Source organism: Triturus cristatus, chromosome 8 (assembly GCF_964204655.1).
Source record: "Triturus cristatus chromosome 8, aTriCri1.1, whole genome shotgun sequence".
Taxonomy (NCBI): Eukaryota; Metazoa; Chordata; class Amphibia; order Caudata; family Salamandridae; genus Triturus; species Triturus cristatus.
The window spans coordinates 980,664,667-980,683,930 of NC_140591.1; the positions used below are offsets into that span (position 1 = coordinate 980,664,667).

At 41.5% G+C, this 19,264-nt stretch overlaps 1 protein-coding gene across 1 annotated transcript in view; it reads left to right on the forward strand.

The window, feature by feature from the left end:
• Positions 1-19,264, forward strand: part of MAP3K15 (mitogen-activated protein kinase kinase kinase 15) — a 1,172,574-nt gene that overhangs the window by 838,067 nt on the left and 315,243 nt on the right. The window contains exons 15-16 of the mRNA XM_085622522.1: positions 5,409-5,542; positions 8,702-8,829. Of these exons, the coding sequence (XP_085478648.1) occupies positions 5,409-5,542; positions 8,702-8,829 (262 nt within the window). The remainder of the gene's footprint in view (positions 1-5,408; positions 5,543-8,701; positions 8,830-19,264) is intronic.

The following is a 19,264-nucleotide window of genomic DNA, read 5'->3' on the forward strand; positions in this document are numbered from 1 at the left end:
AGATTTCAGGGGAAGGGGCCTCACAACAGACCGCGCGGGGCAGGCAGGAGGAGCAGTTGCAGCACAACAGACCAGGGAGGGCAGAAGGGTGTGGCAGTAAAATGGACCATGGAGGACAGGAGGAAGGGGATAGGGGCATGGCATGTGGACAGGCAGGGTGGAGGTGGCAGGGACAGGTTACAGTCATCTGACAATGCTAGGCAGGTGGGAGGGGAGTGGCAGCTCAACAGAACACTCAGAGTGGATAGGAGTGGCAGGTCCATGGAACATGGTGGGCAAAAATGATGGAGCAGGGGCATGCACAAAGACATCGGAGGGCAGGGGGAAGGAGAATAGGGGCAGCAAGCTAAGCACCGAGGCAATGGAGGGCAGGAGGAGTGGACTGGTACATCATGCTAAATGGAGTGCAGTGGCAGCACATCAGACCATGCATGGCAGGAGGGAGGAGGCTAGTCCATGGATTCAGACAACAGAGGATAGGGAGGAGGTGGATGGGGCAGCAAGCTAACTGTTCAGAGAAGGTGGGTATTAGGAACTTTATTGTTTTTAAAATGTGTGTCTGTGCGAACTACCTAAAATATGAACAAGTATGCAGCATAATCTCACTTTTATTCAGGAAGAAGAGGACGTTTGTGACTGTGACTCCGGGCTCACTTGGCAGAAATACCCCCTGACCCTCCACCCCCATCGCAAAATGTAATGCCCGTGAAAAGGGTAGGTGGACGCAGTGTTATATAGAACATAGTCCTGAGAGCACGATTGAAAATGAAAACTAGATATAGTATATGGTATAAACTATGCACCAAAAAGTGTGATATAAGATGAACCAGGGCGTGAAATATAATATGCAATACATTGTGCGCAATGACAGATTCATTGGAGAGCGTGAGATAGCACAGGCACTAGCGCGTGCTATGCGATATGCGCCTTGGAGTGTAATATGCACAGGGCAGTGTTGTGTAACCTAACTAGTCTCTAAAGTTGTAATATAAAATATGTGCTGGGAGTGTAATGTTGCATATGCATTGTGACAAAGATATGGATTCCAGATTGTAATATGTATGGCATAGCGCTGTGCGTTATAGAATAGGCATCGAGGAAGGCACGTTAGATGGGGCAATATAACCCGTGCGAAGGCAAGTGTGGCATGACATATTCACGGGGTGGTGTTACAGTGCACATGGGCTAGAGAGTGTCATAGCATACGCACTAGCTGGTGGAATACAACACAGTGGTGTGTAACAAAGCATTGGGCTCAGCCAGGAGCACGCTGTGACTCTCAAGTGAGGTTTGTCTCTTTTCCAGAGAGTAAAATAAAAAGTATTACACATTCGGCGGTGGATGTGTGTTTTATTAACCGTGAGGGGGGTTTCTTGTATAGTTTGCTTGAATTTTTGTCGAATCCCCTTTGAATGGCTTGGTGTGCGTGTGTATTAAATGTGCCCGTCAATAGCTACCCATGTTTGTATAAATAAACAACTAGGGTGTCTACTTGGAGAGTACCCACCGGCGGGGGCGCCGGGATTAGGCACGGTAGGGCGTCAGACACGTCAGAGCTTCACTAGCGGTGTAAATACATTCCACGTGGATTCATTGTATGCATAGTTGCCTTTTAATGAATATCACGCAAATCGTCATGGTGATAGGTACATACGGTTTGTCCAGCATGTCCTAGGTGTTTCTATAAATATTTATATTTTTTAAATAATAAAAAACAAAGGCCGGCCCGTGGGATGGGGTCCCCGGGGTCGATTAAGGCCTTGGGAGGGGGGCCACGCGGCCCCCTTCCAAATGTATTTTTTTCAACAAAAAAAATTAGGGTGTAGGCCCTGGGGGAAGGGGTCCCCAGGGCCAATAAATTGAAAAAGAAGGGGAGCCACACAGACCGGCATCGCGCCGGAGGCCATGCCCCCTCCTTGCAGCACTCTGCAAACGCGCCCCCTGGCCAGTTGTAAGTTGGGGAATTAATTCCCCTTCAATACTGAGGGTCCCTGAGGGCCAACTAGCCCAACAGGTAACTCCAGTATGCGCCAGGGAGCTGCGTTGCAGACAGGTGTTCTGAGGCCACGCCCCTTTTTACACCTCCATGCAACGCAGCTCTGTGGCGCTTACTGGAGGTACCTAGTGGGCTAGTTTGACCATAGGGACCCTTAGGATTCAAGGGTACTTAATCTCTCAACTTAGAACGGCCACAGGGCGCGTGTACACAGTGGTGAAGGGAGGGGACGGGGCCTGAGGTGACGTGTGCAAACATGCCCTGTGGCGTGTTTTAAGTTGGGGAAATAATTCCCTTTCAATCCTGAGGGACCCTGGGGGCCAACTAGCCCACCAGGTGCTTCCAGTAAGCGCCACTGCTCTGCGTTGCAGAGAGGTGGTGCAGGCCGTGCCCCTTTTAACACCTCTCTGCAATGGCGCTTACTGGACGTACCTAGTGGGCTATGTTGCCCCTAGGGACCCTCAGGATTCAAGGGGACTTAATCTCCCAACTTAAAACGGCCACAGGGCGTGTTTACACAGTGGGGAAGGGAGGGGACAGGGCCTGAGGTGAAGTGTGCAAACACGCCCCATGGCGCGTTTTAAGTTGGGGAAATAATTCCCCTCCAATCCTGAGGGCCCCTGGGGGCTAACTAGCCCACCAGGTGCTTCCAGTAAGCGCCACTGAGCTGCGTTGCAGAGGGGTGGTCCAGGCCGTGCCACTTTTTACACAGAGGTGGTCCAGGCCATGCCACTTTTTACACCTCTCTGCAACGCATCTCTGTGGCACTTACTGTAGGTACCTAGTGGGCTAGTTGGACCCTAGGGACCCTCAGGATTCAAATGAACTTAATCTCCCAACTAAAAATGGCCACAGGGCATGTTTACACAGTGGTGAAGGGAGGGGACGGGGCCTGAGTTAATGTGTGCAAACACGCCCTGTGGCACGTTTTAAGTTGGGGAAATAATTCCTCTTCAATCCTGAGGGACCCTGGGGGCCAAGTAGCCCACCAGGTGCTTCCAGTAAGCGCCACTGCGCTGCGTTGCAGAGAGGTGGTCTAGGCCGTGCCCCTTTTTACATCTCTCTGCAACGCAGCTTTGTGGCGCTTACTGGAGGTACCTAGTGGTCTAGTTGGACCCTAGGGACCCTCAGGATTCAAGGGGACTTAATCTCCCAACTTAAAACGGCCACAGGGCGTGTTTACACAGTGGGGAAGGGAGGGGACGGGGCCTGAGGTGACGTGTGCAAACACGCCCTGTGGCGCGTTTTAAGAGGTAGTTTTCATTCCCCTGCCCTATTATATACTAGGGGCTTACAGAGGAGGTCATGCTAATCACAGGGGGACCCCAACGCATAGTGTTCCCTAGTGTATGTAGGTGTTTTCACTGTATTCTGAGTGTCTTTTAACATAGCACTGGCTCTAGGACTGGTTAGTCAGACTTAGTTACCACCAGTATCCATCTGAAAAAGTTGAGGGTACAGGATGATTTTGCAGCAAGGCTTCGTTCTGCTCTTCTGTTTGTTCTTTCTGCACGTTATCCTTCTTCCTGCACTTTTCTTCGTCTTTGAGAACTTCTGTTGCTTCTTTCTGCATTTCTTTTTTTTCTTTCTGTGCGTTTTTTCTTCTTTCTTCACATGTCCTATCTCTATAGGCATAGTTAGAAATTAGCATTTAAAAACCTTTGAAATTCACTGAAAAAACGATAGGTTTAAGGCACGTTATAGTTAGGAATTAGCATTTAAAAAACCTTAGAAATTCACTGAAAAAACAATAGGTTTCAGGGGCGTTATAGTTAGGTGGACTGTTCACTCGTACAAAACCATTGAAATTCCCCCGTTATAGTTAGTTCAGCTAACTATAACTCGCGCGCCCGCAATGCACTGCTGATGACGTCACATATTACATCACTCATGACATGGTCAGTGACATCACTCATGACATCACTGATGACATCTCAAATGACATCACCATGGACATTTTATTGGCTAAAGTGCTCCGAGTATAAGTTTGTTCATTATTGGCTGGGGAACTGTTCAGTGTTGTGAACCACTTTGTGGCGCACTTCAATGGAGTACGGGAAAACAAAGTAGCAGGGGGCAGGGTAGGAACACTATTAACTCTGTACAGTGGTCACAAGGTGATGGACAGGGATTGTGAAGGTAAAAATTGTTTTTTTATATATTTTAAGGGCCATTTATATAATTGGTGTGGGGTGTACAAATCACGGCGGGAAAATAACAGAGTGTGTTGCGGTCTTCTTTTTATTAAGTTTGCGGGTGGGAGCACTATTTACTTATAATGTGGTGTTTACTTTTCTGACGGGGAGCTGTGGTTGCGCAGCAAAAAATTCAGTCTAGGTTGGAAACTGTTTTTATTAAGCAATTATAAATATACTTTCTTCGGAAACTGAAGCTGTATATATCAAAGGGGTGACATAAAAAACGCAATTGATAAAATATTTCTTAAGTGTGGCCACACCCTCCCTTTTTTTTCTGCTATAGTTTGTAAAAGTGTTGCCCCATATTCTTGATAATATGAGAGGGCATGAGTTACTTTTAGATAAAGTAGAAAAGAAATGCTACAAGAAACACTCCCGCACTACATAATCTCAGGTCACAAGAAGAATAACAAGTAAAAAACAGTTAAACACAAATGACTTTATATTACATAGAAATGTACGCTTTATAATGTTTTACAATTTCTATTCTGTAGAATTCGGGAAAGTTCTGTCGTAGTGCTTAGAGGCCGCTCACTGCTCTGCTAACAAATCACATACTCTTTTAAGAATATATAGGATAGTAGTATAATAATATACACTACTGGTCCTATATATTCTATAGGGAGAAGGTGAATAGGAACCGCAACAAAGAAAATTAGAAATACCATAAAACATTCATTAATGTAGGGTATATCAAAGGTATTCACTAAGAAAGTATGCAAACTATCTTTTTTTAAACTGCAATTTCAAAAAATATTCTCACTATAAAAATATCTGATCAAGTAAGTTAGAAAGGTCAGTAAGCTGTATTTCAGACGGTTTAATCCTGGCGGCAACAAATCTCCAATTCCTGTTGTGTGAAAATATTACACTCTATTACAATATACAGAGTCTCACTGATGCCACACAAAAAGGAAAAGGAGCATAGGGCCCAATTCACAAAAGTAATCTGAGACAAAATCCTAAACTTACTACTTTTGGTATTCACAGAGGGCATTTAGTAGTAGTAAAGTTAGGATATGCCCCTTAGCGGCCACAGGATCAAATTGAAACTGAACGTGGATCCAGCATCTTCTCAATGTTGAAGTTTAATGTTTTTCAATTATATTCTGAAAATAAAACAATATTTGAATTCCATTTTTAAATGAATAAGACTCTTAAATGTAGAAATTGCTAAATTAAAAATTGTATTTGTGCTTTTGTTTTAATTTCAGTATGAATATGATTATGATGAGAATGGAGACAGGGTAATTTTGGGCAAAGGAACATATGGCGTAGTTTATGCTGGCAGAGATCTGAGCAATCAAGTTCGTATTGCCATCAAGGAGATCCCTGAGAGAGACAGCCGGTGAGATGAAAAACACACACATGTACTTTGAATGGAGATTAATAAAAATTCAAATTTCTATGGATCTAATTTGTCAGCACTCTACAGCAACATATCTTCCAATACTTTGGCTTTTACGCTCCTCTAGAACCGGCGTTCTTTGTACTGAAAACCAGAGTCTGCAGCCAAAAGGAAAGCCATTCATACACTTCACCTCTGTTTGTCACATGGAACATTTAAATGTACAGCAAAATCTGTTTAAAAGATTGAAATTGGTGATTTTGTTTCAGTTTTAAAATGTAGGGGCTGTTTTAGAGTTTAGCTGAGATGGTATGCCATCTCCACAGCGCTGGAGTACATTCTCTGCCAAACTCACGGTCCTCTCGACTGATTTAGAGGTGGACAGAGCGAAAGTATGTCGACGATGGAGTCTACAATGGGTCTGTCATTGACATACTCCTCCAGCGGCCCCATGGAGTATTAGTGGTTGGAGGTTAGCCATGCGACTGCCCTCTCAATTTAGAGTGGGTGATTGGATGGCTTTTTTTTGCAATCCGTTGCTGCCAAGTCAAACCTCGCAGTGAGGAGCGGTTATTTAATAGGGTAGTGGTGCCCCTAGGAGAAATTCACAAGCTGGTATATTCTACACCTTATCTTAGAAGCGGTGCTGTAAGGTAGCAGGAACCACCCTTCTCCCTGTCATCTGGCCCAAGCCAGCAGAACAATAAGAACACAGTCCCCAGCACATGCAAAATTACAATTTACACATGATCAAAAAGTCAATGTTGACAAACATATTTTCTTCTTTATTGTTCTTTTTTTCTTCTTTCATTCAGTTGTTCTAATTCCTTAGCCAACACGTGTTTCCTCGCTCATTGGGCACACTGTTCCGCGGCTTCTTCAAGGTTCAATCTTCCGTATAAATCCGTCCCGAAGGATACATAAATTCCTGCTCCTCTCAGTATATTGGTAGTGAATTCGTCATGGCTGTTTAGCCCGTCATCATTAATGATTTGTAAGCCCGTGTAAGGGGACTATTTCGAAAAATTTATTTGTCCCAGAACGAACGTCTAGCGTGTGCACCGTGAGTAAGACAGAGGTCTCCCACCAGTTACATTGGAGCCCAACTTAAACCTAAATAAGAGTATATATCTATTAGTAACTTTGTCCTGGGAAACAAGAACAGTCTGTCTACCGTCAGCCGTGAGTGCGCTCTCTTACACGGAGGTGACAAATCATAAATGACGGGCTAGACAGCCATGACAAATTCACTACCAATATACTGAGAGGTGCAGGAATTTACTTAACCTTCGGGACGGAATTATCCTTGAAAGAGAAGCTCTAGATACAATGGATTGAGCCTTGAAGAAGTCACTGGACAGTGTGCCCAATGGAGACAATGGAGTCTTGCTACTTTGTTTTGCTATGCTCATCAGAGAATAGAATGTATTGCAAATGATCCTAGAATACAGTCTAAAATGGCTGTTATAAAGTGCAGACAGACAGAAAGAAATTAATTTAAACCTGGATCGCAATAGAATATCATACGATATGTGGAGCAAGCACTAAATCATCCTGTAAGCTTAGTGTGACCGGTTAATTGAACCACCAGATTCTTCCCAGGTCCAAATTCTCCCCCAACAGACTCACCACCTCCTTCAAAAATCTGTGGATTTACATCTACAACCAATTCTATATGAGAAGTTTAAAGGCATGTGCAAAGTGGGTGCTGGCCCAGGGCCCCAGCCGTTCAGGGGCCCCCTGAAAGAGCCAGCTGTGGGCTGCAGAAGGGTCTTGCCTTGATGCCATTTAATAATCCTTAAACATATTGTTTTAAATTCCGATTTCCTTTAATTTATGTTTAATGTGGGTGATGTGTTAGAGTCTTTTACAGACATTGTGTAAGCAAATATTGTGTTTATGTTTCATGCAACATCCATAAATACGTTTCAAAACAGAACCTCACAAATGAGAAATGGGAGGGTGTCAGAGAGATTATTTGCAGGACACAAAAAGCAGAAGTACTCCTGATCCCTAAAGGGCCAATCTGACCATTGGGGACTTGACCCTGCATGTGACATGGCTGAAAATAGAGACCTGGGGCCGATAAGCTTGCCCTGTGGAGCAGGGGGCTGGATTGAAAAAGTTGAGACTATGCCATTTTTTCTACATCTGGAGGCCTGGGACAAGATGCTGAGGCTTGACTAGTAAGATCCCACCACATACAGTAAGAAATCTATGTTTCTCACACTCTGAGTTTGTTCCTGGACTGAAAACTGATTCAGTGCGCCCTCGCGGTAAGGTATCCAGCATCATGGAGTACTACCTGGTTATGACTTCCAGCTTTTCCCTGCTAAAGGATTTTGACTTCCAAATAAGTGACAAAGTTTTGGCCTGGGGAAGGCCGCAAATCTATCCAACTGGAGAAGCACTCACGACGGCTATGAAATCCAGGTTTGTTGAATGTTTTGGTACCAAAATAAATGGCTTCAGTGGGAGCTTGACTGTGATGTTTTTTACTTCAAGGGACCCTAGCCAACCACAGCCTTGGACCGTGCCCCCCTGGAAGATTTGGACATCAATTTTAGACACTAAATTAGACAGTAGAATCTTTGATCGGCACCCCCTACATCGTGTATCAGACCTCCGTTCAATCATGGTTGGCCTGAAATCACACTGCTGTTGTGGTCAAATTGAAATAGTGGCATCTAATTTGTACTTTACTTTTTCTTGGAGCATTTTGCCCTAAAGCTTTAAAAAATCATATCTCTGGTTTCCCGCAGCCTATTTCGATGATCTCTGTGTCTTTTGCTCAATTATTTTTTTCTTTTTTCTAAATTGATGCAAGGATTGTATTGTGCTGTATCCTTTAAAATTGTTGGTTCTGCTTAAACCTAATACACAGACAAATCTGGGCAGTGCTGCTGCTTGTGACATAGCCACAAGAGCTTGAGCATATATTCTCTCTGAAATGTGTTTTGACGTAATCAAAGAGGACTTGTAAAGTTAGTTCCGGTACCTCCTTACAAATTTATAACCCATTTCTGACATTTAGAATATATATTGATAATTGATATTGTGGAATCTATATTAGTGTAGATCAATAATAATAAAAATCTATACTTTGGTAGAACACTGTTTGAGTACGACCATGTAATAATTGTGATTTATTTTTGGCAGGTACTCTCAACCATTGCATGAAGAAATAGCCTTACATAAATATCTTAAACATCGCAACATTGTTCAGTATCTGGGATCTGTCTCTGAAGATGGATACATAAAAATTTTCATGGAGCAAGTGCCAGGAGGTGGGTGGCATTTTAAATAAATCTGGACACACAGGTCTTAACGTCAAATGATGCTCACTCCAGAATGTCATGTTGGTTCTATAAATATTTTTCGGAGCATCCTATAACTATTCAAAAATATGATTGATATAGCTAAGCATAAGTAAATGTCCAATGTTGCACTGTTTAACTGAATTCAGTTGTTAAATCATCACATTTTTTGTCTTTTCAATTTTATTTGAATTGTCTTACATGGTTTGTCCCATCTTGTCCAATTGTATCATTGCACCATTTTATATATTAGAATTCTAAATTCCAGTTTGACTCACCAAACCAATTTGAGGATTATCATCATGTAATAGCCTGATTTAATCATTATATTCAATAGTTACTAGTTCATGGTATAGTCAATACTTGCACTGTTCTATAGAGAAGTGTTTCAGGAAATTTTTTAGGAATTTTTCTCATGTGTTATGATAAGGAAAGAAAAGTAAAAAGGTAGGCACAGTCCGTCAGAAATTGGTAAATGTGTTTTGAAATTCCAAAGTGGAGTGATTACGGGGCTGAATTAAATGTTGGCAAAAAGGGTACTCTGTCACAGTGGTGACGGAGTATCCTTTCTTCCAAACTGAAAGTCTCCCTGCCTCATTTAGAGTAGGGTGGACCCTCAGTGTTTAGACGGCAGACACTACTTCGTCTCCACTGCCTAGACACACTTCTGATAGCCTAACGGAGTAAAGGCCATTGCAGGTTTGGCCATGTGTCCGCGCCATATTTAGATTGTGTGGACACATGGCAAGTTTCACTGGCCATCACCACCATGGAAAATGTGGTAGTAAGGGGCAACAAAAACTTTTAAATGACCCCCACACCATGGAAGAATACTCCAATGGTGTGGGGGGTCATTGTTTTTTTATTCTCAAAAAGAAAATCCTACTTTGGGATTTGTTTTGGGCAATAAAAAAAAGTTGTATGTTTGATGCATGGCACTGTTGTGTTTAAAGAGCCATCCGTCAAACTTAGAATGCATTTCCTGGAACAGCCCTGATGGCGGTTCCTGAAATGTAAGAGATATTTGCATGGTCAGTGGGACATCCCTAAATACAGTGAGTGGAGTAAAATACACCGCCCTTGCGACAGTATTCATCTGCCAACATTTAAAACCACCCCTGAATGTCCATCAAACAACAAAACAAAACAGGTGTCAGTCAAGTCACCTAGTGGTATAATAAGCATTGTAAATAAATAAGTACATAAAAGTTGGCTTTGATAGTGGGGAAAATTATTATTTTTTAAATGGAATTAACAATTCAACCCTTGACTTACGACAGAGATCTCCCAACTCCATCTTTCGTTTGGGCAGATCCTTGCCACCATGTTAGAATGGAGCACAAATCACATTTCATCAACTTATAGTATTTTAGATTTCACTCAATGATAAGAGGTTTGGTAATGTTTTAAAGCTTTATTTCTCATTTAGAGATTAGTAATTGTTTTTGTTTCTTTTATTCAGGTTAGTCAGATAAGTCTGTTTACAGAAATATCAAAAGAAATTTGGTTAGAGTCAACATAAAAAATAACATCATGTTCCATAAAGGAAAAAGTCCCTATCTTAATCTAAAGGACCTAACCTAGTCTATGAGGAACCCATAAAGAGTTCCATTTGCAAAAGATCAAGATTTCTTGGTGCCACAAGTTAAAAGCTATAAAGGATCAAACGCCCCAGTGAGGAGCAGTTTTGGAAACTCAGCCAAGTTCCCCTAACAGTCGCAGTATCAACTGTTAAATCAGGTCAAGGAAATGATCACAGCAGTAGCTATGATCAACTCAGAAAAGAAGAGGCTCTCCTTCAATGGATAGGAAAGAGAAAAATCATTGTTAGCAGTAGCTTACAGCAATTCGGGCAAGAGTAGCACAGTCAATTTGCTAAGAGGTACGGTGGGGAAAGGTGCATAGAATGTCTTAACTCCCTAGCTAGGAACTCAAACTATATATAAATGTGAAGACATATGTTTCAAACTATGGGGGTTAAGTCATCTTCAGCCAATGGGGAAGGATCTTCCAATGGTCTGTCATCTCTCCTCTCAATTCCCACGGCAAACCCCTGAGTCAACATGGTGTTATCTGTAGCTTGCTAACATTTTATACATTTGCTATAATAGAGAAGGTTCTCATGAGAACATTTGCAAGCCTACTCCGTTTGTTGTTCAGTGTTCCGTTGTGTTTTGAATGGACAAGCCTATTACACAAAACATTTTCCTATCTGCAATATCCTGGCGAAATCATGAGAACTAAAAGCACTTGTCTAAAATTATGAAATCATATGGTGTGAGGAAGAAGGAAATACATTTTCTTTAATACAGCACATTTCAGGGCAATGATGAGTTTTGCAGTAAAATACTCACACTAAATTGGCATTTTCAAATAGCGTACATTTTATTTAAGGGGGAAGGTAAGAAAATATGAAAGAAAATAAGGCCTAGTCATGAAAGGTCGGTAGAAATCTGAGTTTTCTGCAAAACATTTTGCTGCACAGTAATTATTAGCATGTTTAAGAATAGCACATTTTCCAAAGTTCACTTTGTTATATCTTTTCTATGTTATTATCAGGTCACATTTTCTATTACCGTAAGGTTATTTTCGTCTAAAATTTTCAGCTTTCCTAGCTTCATGGATACATTTCCATACTGGCTGAGGAGCAAAAAGCTGTTTAACATTGACTAATATTATATTGCCAAGATCAGTATGTAGCAGTAAGCAAAGATTTACTAACTTTTATTCCCCCTTGCCTTCATATATATGGAGATATATATCACAAGGGTAACTAGAGGTGAAGTTAAAAATCCAAGCCAATTAATGTAGCTGTGCTGACTGAAAACCAGCTCCATAACATCAGAATGAATTCCATTCCGACACAAGCAGTAATGTTATGGCTTTTATTTAATTGTTTATTCATAAGTCTGAAGGGTGGAACGGGTAACAAAAGAAATTTATGAATGGTGAAGGAATTTGTTACACATAGTATAGTAGATGCAGGATCAGCAGTCCTCAGACGAAGTAAACAGAAAAAGTAGCAACAACTGAGCACACCCATACCCAGCAGTTACACTTTGAACAGATTTAGGGTCTCTAATGTCAAACTTCAGAAAGGTAAAGCTGTGGTTTTAAGTTGTGCCTTGACCCAAAAGTGTGTTGAAGCAAGGAAAAGAGTGTCAAGAGCCTTGCATACCTCTTTGTGTAACTCAGTAGCAGAGTTCTTACAATCTGCTGTTCAGGGGTGGGCTCGGAAGAGCTAGGATTTATTGTGGGTGACGGTAGTGGAAGCCTATTCCGATGGGGCACCATAGATGCGGCAACCCCTTTCACCCCTAGAAGATGTCCCTAAATAGCACCCTGAGCTTAAGAGTATCACATACTGCAAATATATCACGTAGGCCTGTTATGACATAGGTACATTGAATCTTAGCTATAAGAGATTACACAGTGCTCCTTTCACTTAATAAAGTCATTACCTTGCAGGATAAGAGATGAGTGCCTGCAAACAGCCCTTGGTATAGTGGGCTTCATGATATTGGAATGTACAATGATAACCAGCATGTACTGAAAGTAGTCTAATCTACAGTATATTCTTGTAGTATGAGGTGGATAGTTCAGGGTACAGGTTGTTATTATCTTTACTATGGCTGTGTGATTTGGGACCCGACTTAGCCACTCCCTTCAGGGCTAGATGCAAGCGCAGGCAGATACTCCTTAATTTAGGGTTGCTGTCACCTGAAGAACAATCTATTATAGCTAGTCTATTCAGAGAATAGTTACAACCAAAGTTGTTTGAGCACTACTAGATGTACATGGTTGGGGAGGGACTAGTGATTGCCCATTCTTGCAGTGTCAATTATGACATGGTACCTGATAGCATAATTTAAATATTACTATCTCAGGTTTGAGTCAGGTAAGCGGTGAGAGGATTTGAGTGGTTCTTCTCTCGAACTACATTACCCTAGCATTTTGTAGTCCATTGAATATGGAGTTCAAACTACATTTCCGTATTTTTTTGTAGTTCGTTCACTCCCTGGCCCATGAGTATGACATCACACATGTGGCGAAGGTCAGATTCGGAACACTGAAGTAGAGATCTTTCAACTTGCTTGCCTCCTGGTATGCGGCAGTGGAGGGGGCTCATGTAGGTGACATAGACACGTCATCCTTCTGAAGAATGTTTGACTAGAAAGGTTATGCCCCCCACAGTTTGCCTTGCAGCCTGTAGTATAATAAGACTTAGAATTGGGTAAGTGAAAAAATCCCTGTGCATCTATTGGTGCAAGACATGCTGGAAGATCTAGAAAAAGATGATTATTGATATATAAAGTAAGGAGTGGATCATAATTAACTAATACTAACCCTTATTTAACCCCTGTTGTGTTTTAGGTTGTGCTTAGCACAAGGGTCTGGTAGGGTTTTAGTATTGACCCTTCTTGCATGGTGGGATTATATACAATTGTTGAGTTCTTTATTACCCTGAAGAAGACCCATGACATGTATATGCTGCCATAAGGGTTGAAACATGTTGGTAATTGCAGTATTCTTTCAAGGTCAAGTGATTCACTGTCTTTCATGTCATGACCTGTCTTTCATGGTTTTGACCATACCAGAGGTACTCAGTAATAAAGTAAGGTTTCAAGTGTACCCCTTGGTATTTTTAGAGCTCTTTTCTTTCCAAACTAACAGGACCCAAGGTATTGTCCTGACAACAGATTTCTAAGAACTCCCAGTGTTAAGAATAGCTCCCTTGGTTGAGCCTGCAGGAGTGGCATTGTACCTACTACTCAGTGAGAGGTTGCCAAATGATAAAGCATGCCTTGATAAGTTAAGGGTGAGACGACCTCTCAAAAATCTTTTGATGACCTTCTGTTCAAGAAAGTCTGAACTGAGAATTACTTAATCACCCTCAAGTAGTTTAGTGTTTTGTATTCGTTTATAGGTGGGATATACTAGAGGTTGCACCTCTTACTCTCTGTTTTTGGGGAAGATGGAAACAAGATAAACCATAGAAACAACATGTGGTAGGCTGTCTCTACCTTAATGAAGCTTCTGATTAATTTTAAATTATCTGATGAAAAATGGGAATATAGATAAAAATGAGGAAGACCAGCTGATAAAAAACATTGGGTTGTGAATTGGACACATGACCAAAGACTATTGTGTGGGTACAAAGACAGAAAACAGACAACCAAACATTACTGGATATCAACCAGTTGGCAGTTGGGCCCGTACAAAAGACAGAATAACCAATCTGTATTGCAGAGCCCCACTTTCGTTTTGGATCTTCATAAAGAGATTTAAAAAAATTGTTAAATACTAGCAATGTGTGAAATTTGTGTAATTTCTTTTTTGGATCAAATGCAAAATTTCAATAAAAACGTGTGTCATTACTCATAATTATGCAAAATGCAAGTCCGTAACTTGGAGCTATCTTTAATCGCGAAATGCATCCTGCTGCTGACTTTTGACTCATCGTGTTCTGTAAATGTAAATGTTACTCTGCATTGGCTTGTTTGTGGTCAATTTTTACCCCAAATGGCATGTAATTGCAAGAAATGTTCTAATTTTAGGAATTTCTAATAAAATGTATAATGTAAAATTCTTGAACTTACATGAAATACTCTGATGTAATTTTAATTATATCCAGGTTTATTTAAGAGCTTGGTTAGGTCAAGGAGAGAATAGAAGCATAGAAATGGATACAGAACAGTAGAATGGGCTTCATTCACTGGCTGGGAATTGGGAGTTTACAGAAAGGACTTCCAAGGAATTCCCCAAATTCTTCTTAGAAGAAGTTCAAGATCAAAGAGGTTTTATTGTTCCTACTGTACAAGGAATATGACCAAATCAAAACTGAGATTTTCAAAGGGAAATACAGAGGCACATATGTTCTCATTTGGAAAATAGTCAACGTAAAACATGGAGGGTTTCACATCTATATTTGTAATTATTTTCTTTATTAAGTAATGGGTCATTTAGCTTTTTGGTTATGAGTGATATTTCTAAAGAAACTGTCGAAATAAAGATGGCAACTCAAATCACTCATCAAAAAATTCAGAGATTAGGGCACCAGCCACATTGTTGGACGCAAAAGTGGCGGATCCTTGAACAAAAGTGGTGGATCCTTGAACAGTTCAAATTTGTTATTCAGATTCTACCTGTAAACGGTTCCAGGACTGTAGAGTCAGAAGCAGATTTCAAACCAAAGTAGGGATGTGTTGAATGATGTTCATGCAGAAGGTCTCAAATTAAAGTTGCGACAATATAGGTAAGTCAATATCAGAATCTTTAACATATTTCATCCATATCTTTAAATTGATTCAATATTTCAAATAACGGTCCAGATGTATTAACTGACCTTGTCTTAGGGCCAGGTTAACTTTGCCTAGCCTAGCATTGTGAAAAGGCCAGTTCTTTGCCCTGCACGCAATGTACTAAATATGTGCAGGGGAAATTGACATAGGGCTCAGTGGATACCAGCCATTCTTCCTACTGTGCACAAAAGCAAATCCAAAGACAGAATTCTCTTCTGTAATGTGCTGACGTTGTGACCCATTTCCATTGTCGCAGGGATATTCAACATAGATGTAAGAGAGCTGCTGACTGCATTAATAAATTCCATCTAGATTAACATTGCCTCACTCTCAAGAAAACTGTAAATCTGCACCAAGAGGTTTTCTATTGTTTGTACTAAAAAAACTTCTCCAAGTTATGCCAAGAAACTTTCGCTTTGTGAATTCCTTTGAATTACATTAGAAAATATACATGTGTAATTTCACATTAAAAACATTAGCTACTGCAAATGTACTTTTCCTCAGTTTTTTCACCACAGAGAAAATATTTTTCTCTGTGGAGATACCCCCTCTTATACACTCCCACAAATTCTGGGGGTTGTTTCTATCCCCTCCCCATCCTGGAAGCAAACTACTTCCTTCTCTGACAGGAGTACATCACCAAACATTTCCAGGGAGGGTTAGATAGTGATTTATGAATTGGCCATATTTGTGAGTGCTCACAAACTTAGGGCATTTCCATCCTGGAACACCCACTTCCCGCCACCAGAAGGTTTATTCATGTGAACATCTCCTTATGAGTAAATCCTTTTACAAGTACAAAACTGCCTTTTAAAAGTGTTTTCTAGCTCGTTAAAAAAGGCTACTTGCACATGCAAGTCAGACTGAAATTTCGAAATAGCTTTGTGTATTCAGGCCCATTTCATTTCAAGGTGCTCAACTTTCCATTATGACTTTGCAGGACAGTTTACATGTGCAGAGACACTTTGGGGTGTGGATACACTGTTGTGATGTGAGGGTAACTATGAGTCACAGGGCACACTTTTGGGATTTCATTCCATAACCTGCAGCATCATTGAGCATTCGATGGAATGAAACACCCCCTCTATACTAACTTCGTAGACTTTGAGAAGGCAGTCTACAGCGTGGACAGAGAGACCATTTGGAAACTCCTCTGCCACAACAGTGTGCAGATAAAGTCTTAAGAGGGGACGACATGCAAGATCCGAGAGTCCGCTAGAGTTGTGTGCTCTCACCTTTTCTCTTTCTGTTGTCCTTAGCCTGGATCATAAAGACATCAACAGGAGGGAGAATCCATTTGATACGATGGACACCTTTGAGACAGCCTGATGACCTGGACTTTACAGATGACCTGCTCATACTCTACCATACGGAGCTGCTAATGCAAGAAAGGGCTGACAATGTGGCAGCCACATCAGCACAATTATGCCTCAACATTCACAGGGGAGTACCAAGATTCTGAGGGCTAACACTGCCAGTGCAACTGCAGTCATTCTTGCAGGTGGTGCACTGGAAGAGGTTAGGGCCTTTCCCTACCTGGGCAGTGTCAGAGACAAGCAGGGTGGCACAGACACCGACGTCTAGGTAAGAATCAGAAAAAGCAAGAGCTGCCTTCATTCAGCTAAAGAAGATCCGGACCTCCAAGGACCTAACGTTGCAAACCAAGTTCAGGCTTTTTAACACCAATGTGAAATCAGTCCTTCTGTATGAAGCAGAAACATGGACAACAAAATAGTTACCACTACCAACAAAGTTCAGACCTTCATCAACACCTGAAGAAATCCTGAAAAGACGCTGGGACTGGATAGGTCACACCCTCTGCGAGCCCACATCAAACAGCACCAGGAAAGCCCTTCCCTGGAACCCTCAGGAAAAGATAAAGAGGAAGTTCAGGAAACACCTGGCGCTGAAGCCTTGAGGCTAACAACAAGGAGATGGGTTACACCTGGAGTCAGATTCAAAGAAGAACCCAGGATAGAGATGGCTGGAGAGCCCTGGTTGATGGCCTATACCCTAGGAGGGGTAGTAGGCATAAGTAAGTAAGTGTCAGATTCTTCTAGTCGACTTCCTCAGGAGCAGAAGATATTTCCCAAATTCCCTCTACCAGTGCTTCCGGTCTATGTATTCTAACATATTCAACCAAAAACACTAATTGGGGGGAAAGGGGAATGGGACAAAAGAGAGACTCCTCCAGTCAGGCGCTTCTAAGTTCACCCTTCAACTCTGCTCTGCTCTCAATCGTGTTTGAAGGAACACCTGTAACAGATTAGCATAACAATCTTTAAGAAACACAATCTCCTACTAGTTCTTTCTTTTACTCTCCCTCACTACTTCTTTAATCTTCTTTACCTGTTATTATTTGGAGGATAACTGCTCTCTATTTTGATGCTTTTTTCAGAAGTCGTGGGTAGACTCTGCTACGCTTGCGTCTTGCTTGCTGCTGTTTCTTATTTGTGCGCTGGTAATGTTGGTTGCTAGATACATATATATATATATATATATATTTAGGACTTGGTATCTCTTCAGATAATTAGTGCTAATTCAAGTTCTGCACTTTTCTCTTTTCCTTGTTAATTAAATTAGTCTCTGAACCTTCAATTAGTTGTCGTCTCACTTTTAGTTAATTTTGTTTTTTCTTTTAAAGACTTGCAATTGACTGAACGATGGATAACTCTTGTAAACTGATTCAAAACCTGGACTAGTTCGGCAAAGGTTTTCTCACAAAAAGTTCTGGTGCTTCACCTTCAGAATACTCAAAACCCTACTCACGGAATTCTTCGAATTTTCTCTGAGACACTTACTTCAGCTTCCGAAAGTGTCTCTAAACGAAATACCTCAGAACTGACAGGCGCGGCGGGAAGACGCTGCTTTCGCCTCAGGAGATTCAGTTGAAGTGCGAGGAGCGTTAATCACTCGCGCGCACTTGTCTTTCTGCTTCTTTAGAACACTAGACTGCTCACCTTTCGGATTCCAAGCGTCGGCCATCTTGAAAATCCCGCGATGGTGAATCTGGAGCACCTTGAAAATTACTCGGTCCAGTAACCTCCGCCGTGGATATAGCCTTCTCCACCGAGGGTAGCAACTGATTCTATGGTATTTCTTTCCTCTATTGCTGCTCAGGGAGATGGTCGCTGCACTGATTGGCTGATTCCTGACAGTACTCCCCCCTAACAGAAGGTCGTCCCCCTTGGGTTTGTTAGGGTTTTTCTCATGGAACCTTTTTATTAATTTTGGTGCATGGACATTGGAACTGGGTTCCCATGATCTTTCTTCTGGACCAAATCCCTTCCAGTCAATTAAATAGAACAGTCTCTTTTTTCTAACCTTTGAGTCTAGGATCTGATTTATCTCGAATTCTTTCTCTGAATTTATTTGAATTGGAGGCGGAGTTGGACTCAACCTAACATCTGGAGGATTTTTCTTTAATAATGACACGTGAAAGACTGGATGGATTTTTAAATGAGAAGGTAATTGGATTTTAACTGCTACTGGGTTCACCATTTTATTCACCTTGAAAGGGCCAATAAATCTGGGTTGGAACTTTCTATTTCCTTTCAATTTTAAATGTCGAGTGGAAAGCCAAACTTTATCTCCTTTTTTAAAAACAGGGCCTACTTTTCTTTTCTTGTCTGCCTGAATCTTGTAACCTTTTTTTGCCTTCTCTAAATTTCTTCTGGCTATTAAAAAGGAGTCTTGCAATTCCTGTGCTAACTGTCCTGCTGCTGGAACTGTCTCGTTCTCTTTTCCTAGGAATACACTTGGGTGCCTCCCATGATTTAAGTAAAAAGGTGTGTAGCCTGTTGAACTATGGATGGAATTGTTGTATGCAAATTCTGCGGTCCAAACCAATTCTGACCACTCTTTTTCCTGATCTAAAAGATACAACCTTAAGTACTGTTCTAACTCTTGGTTGACCCGCTCAGTCTGCCCATCGGTTTCTGGGTGGTAACTCGTAGAATATCGAGAGTCTATTCCCAAACTTTTGGTGAATGCCCTCCAAAAATGAGAGACAAACTGGGTTCCCCTATCTGACATTAGTACCTTTGGAATCCCATGGGCCCTCACAATATGTTGTGTGAACAATCGTGCCACCTGGGAAGCAC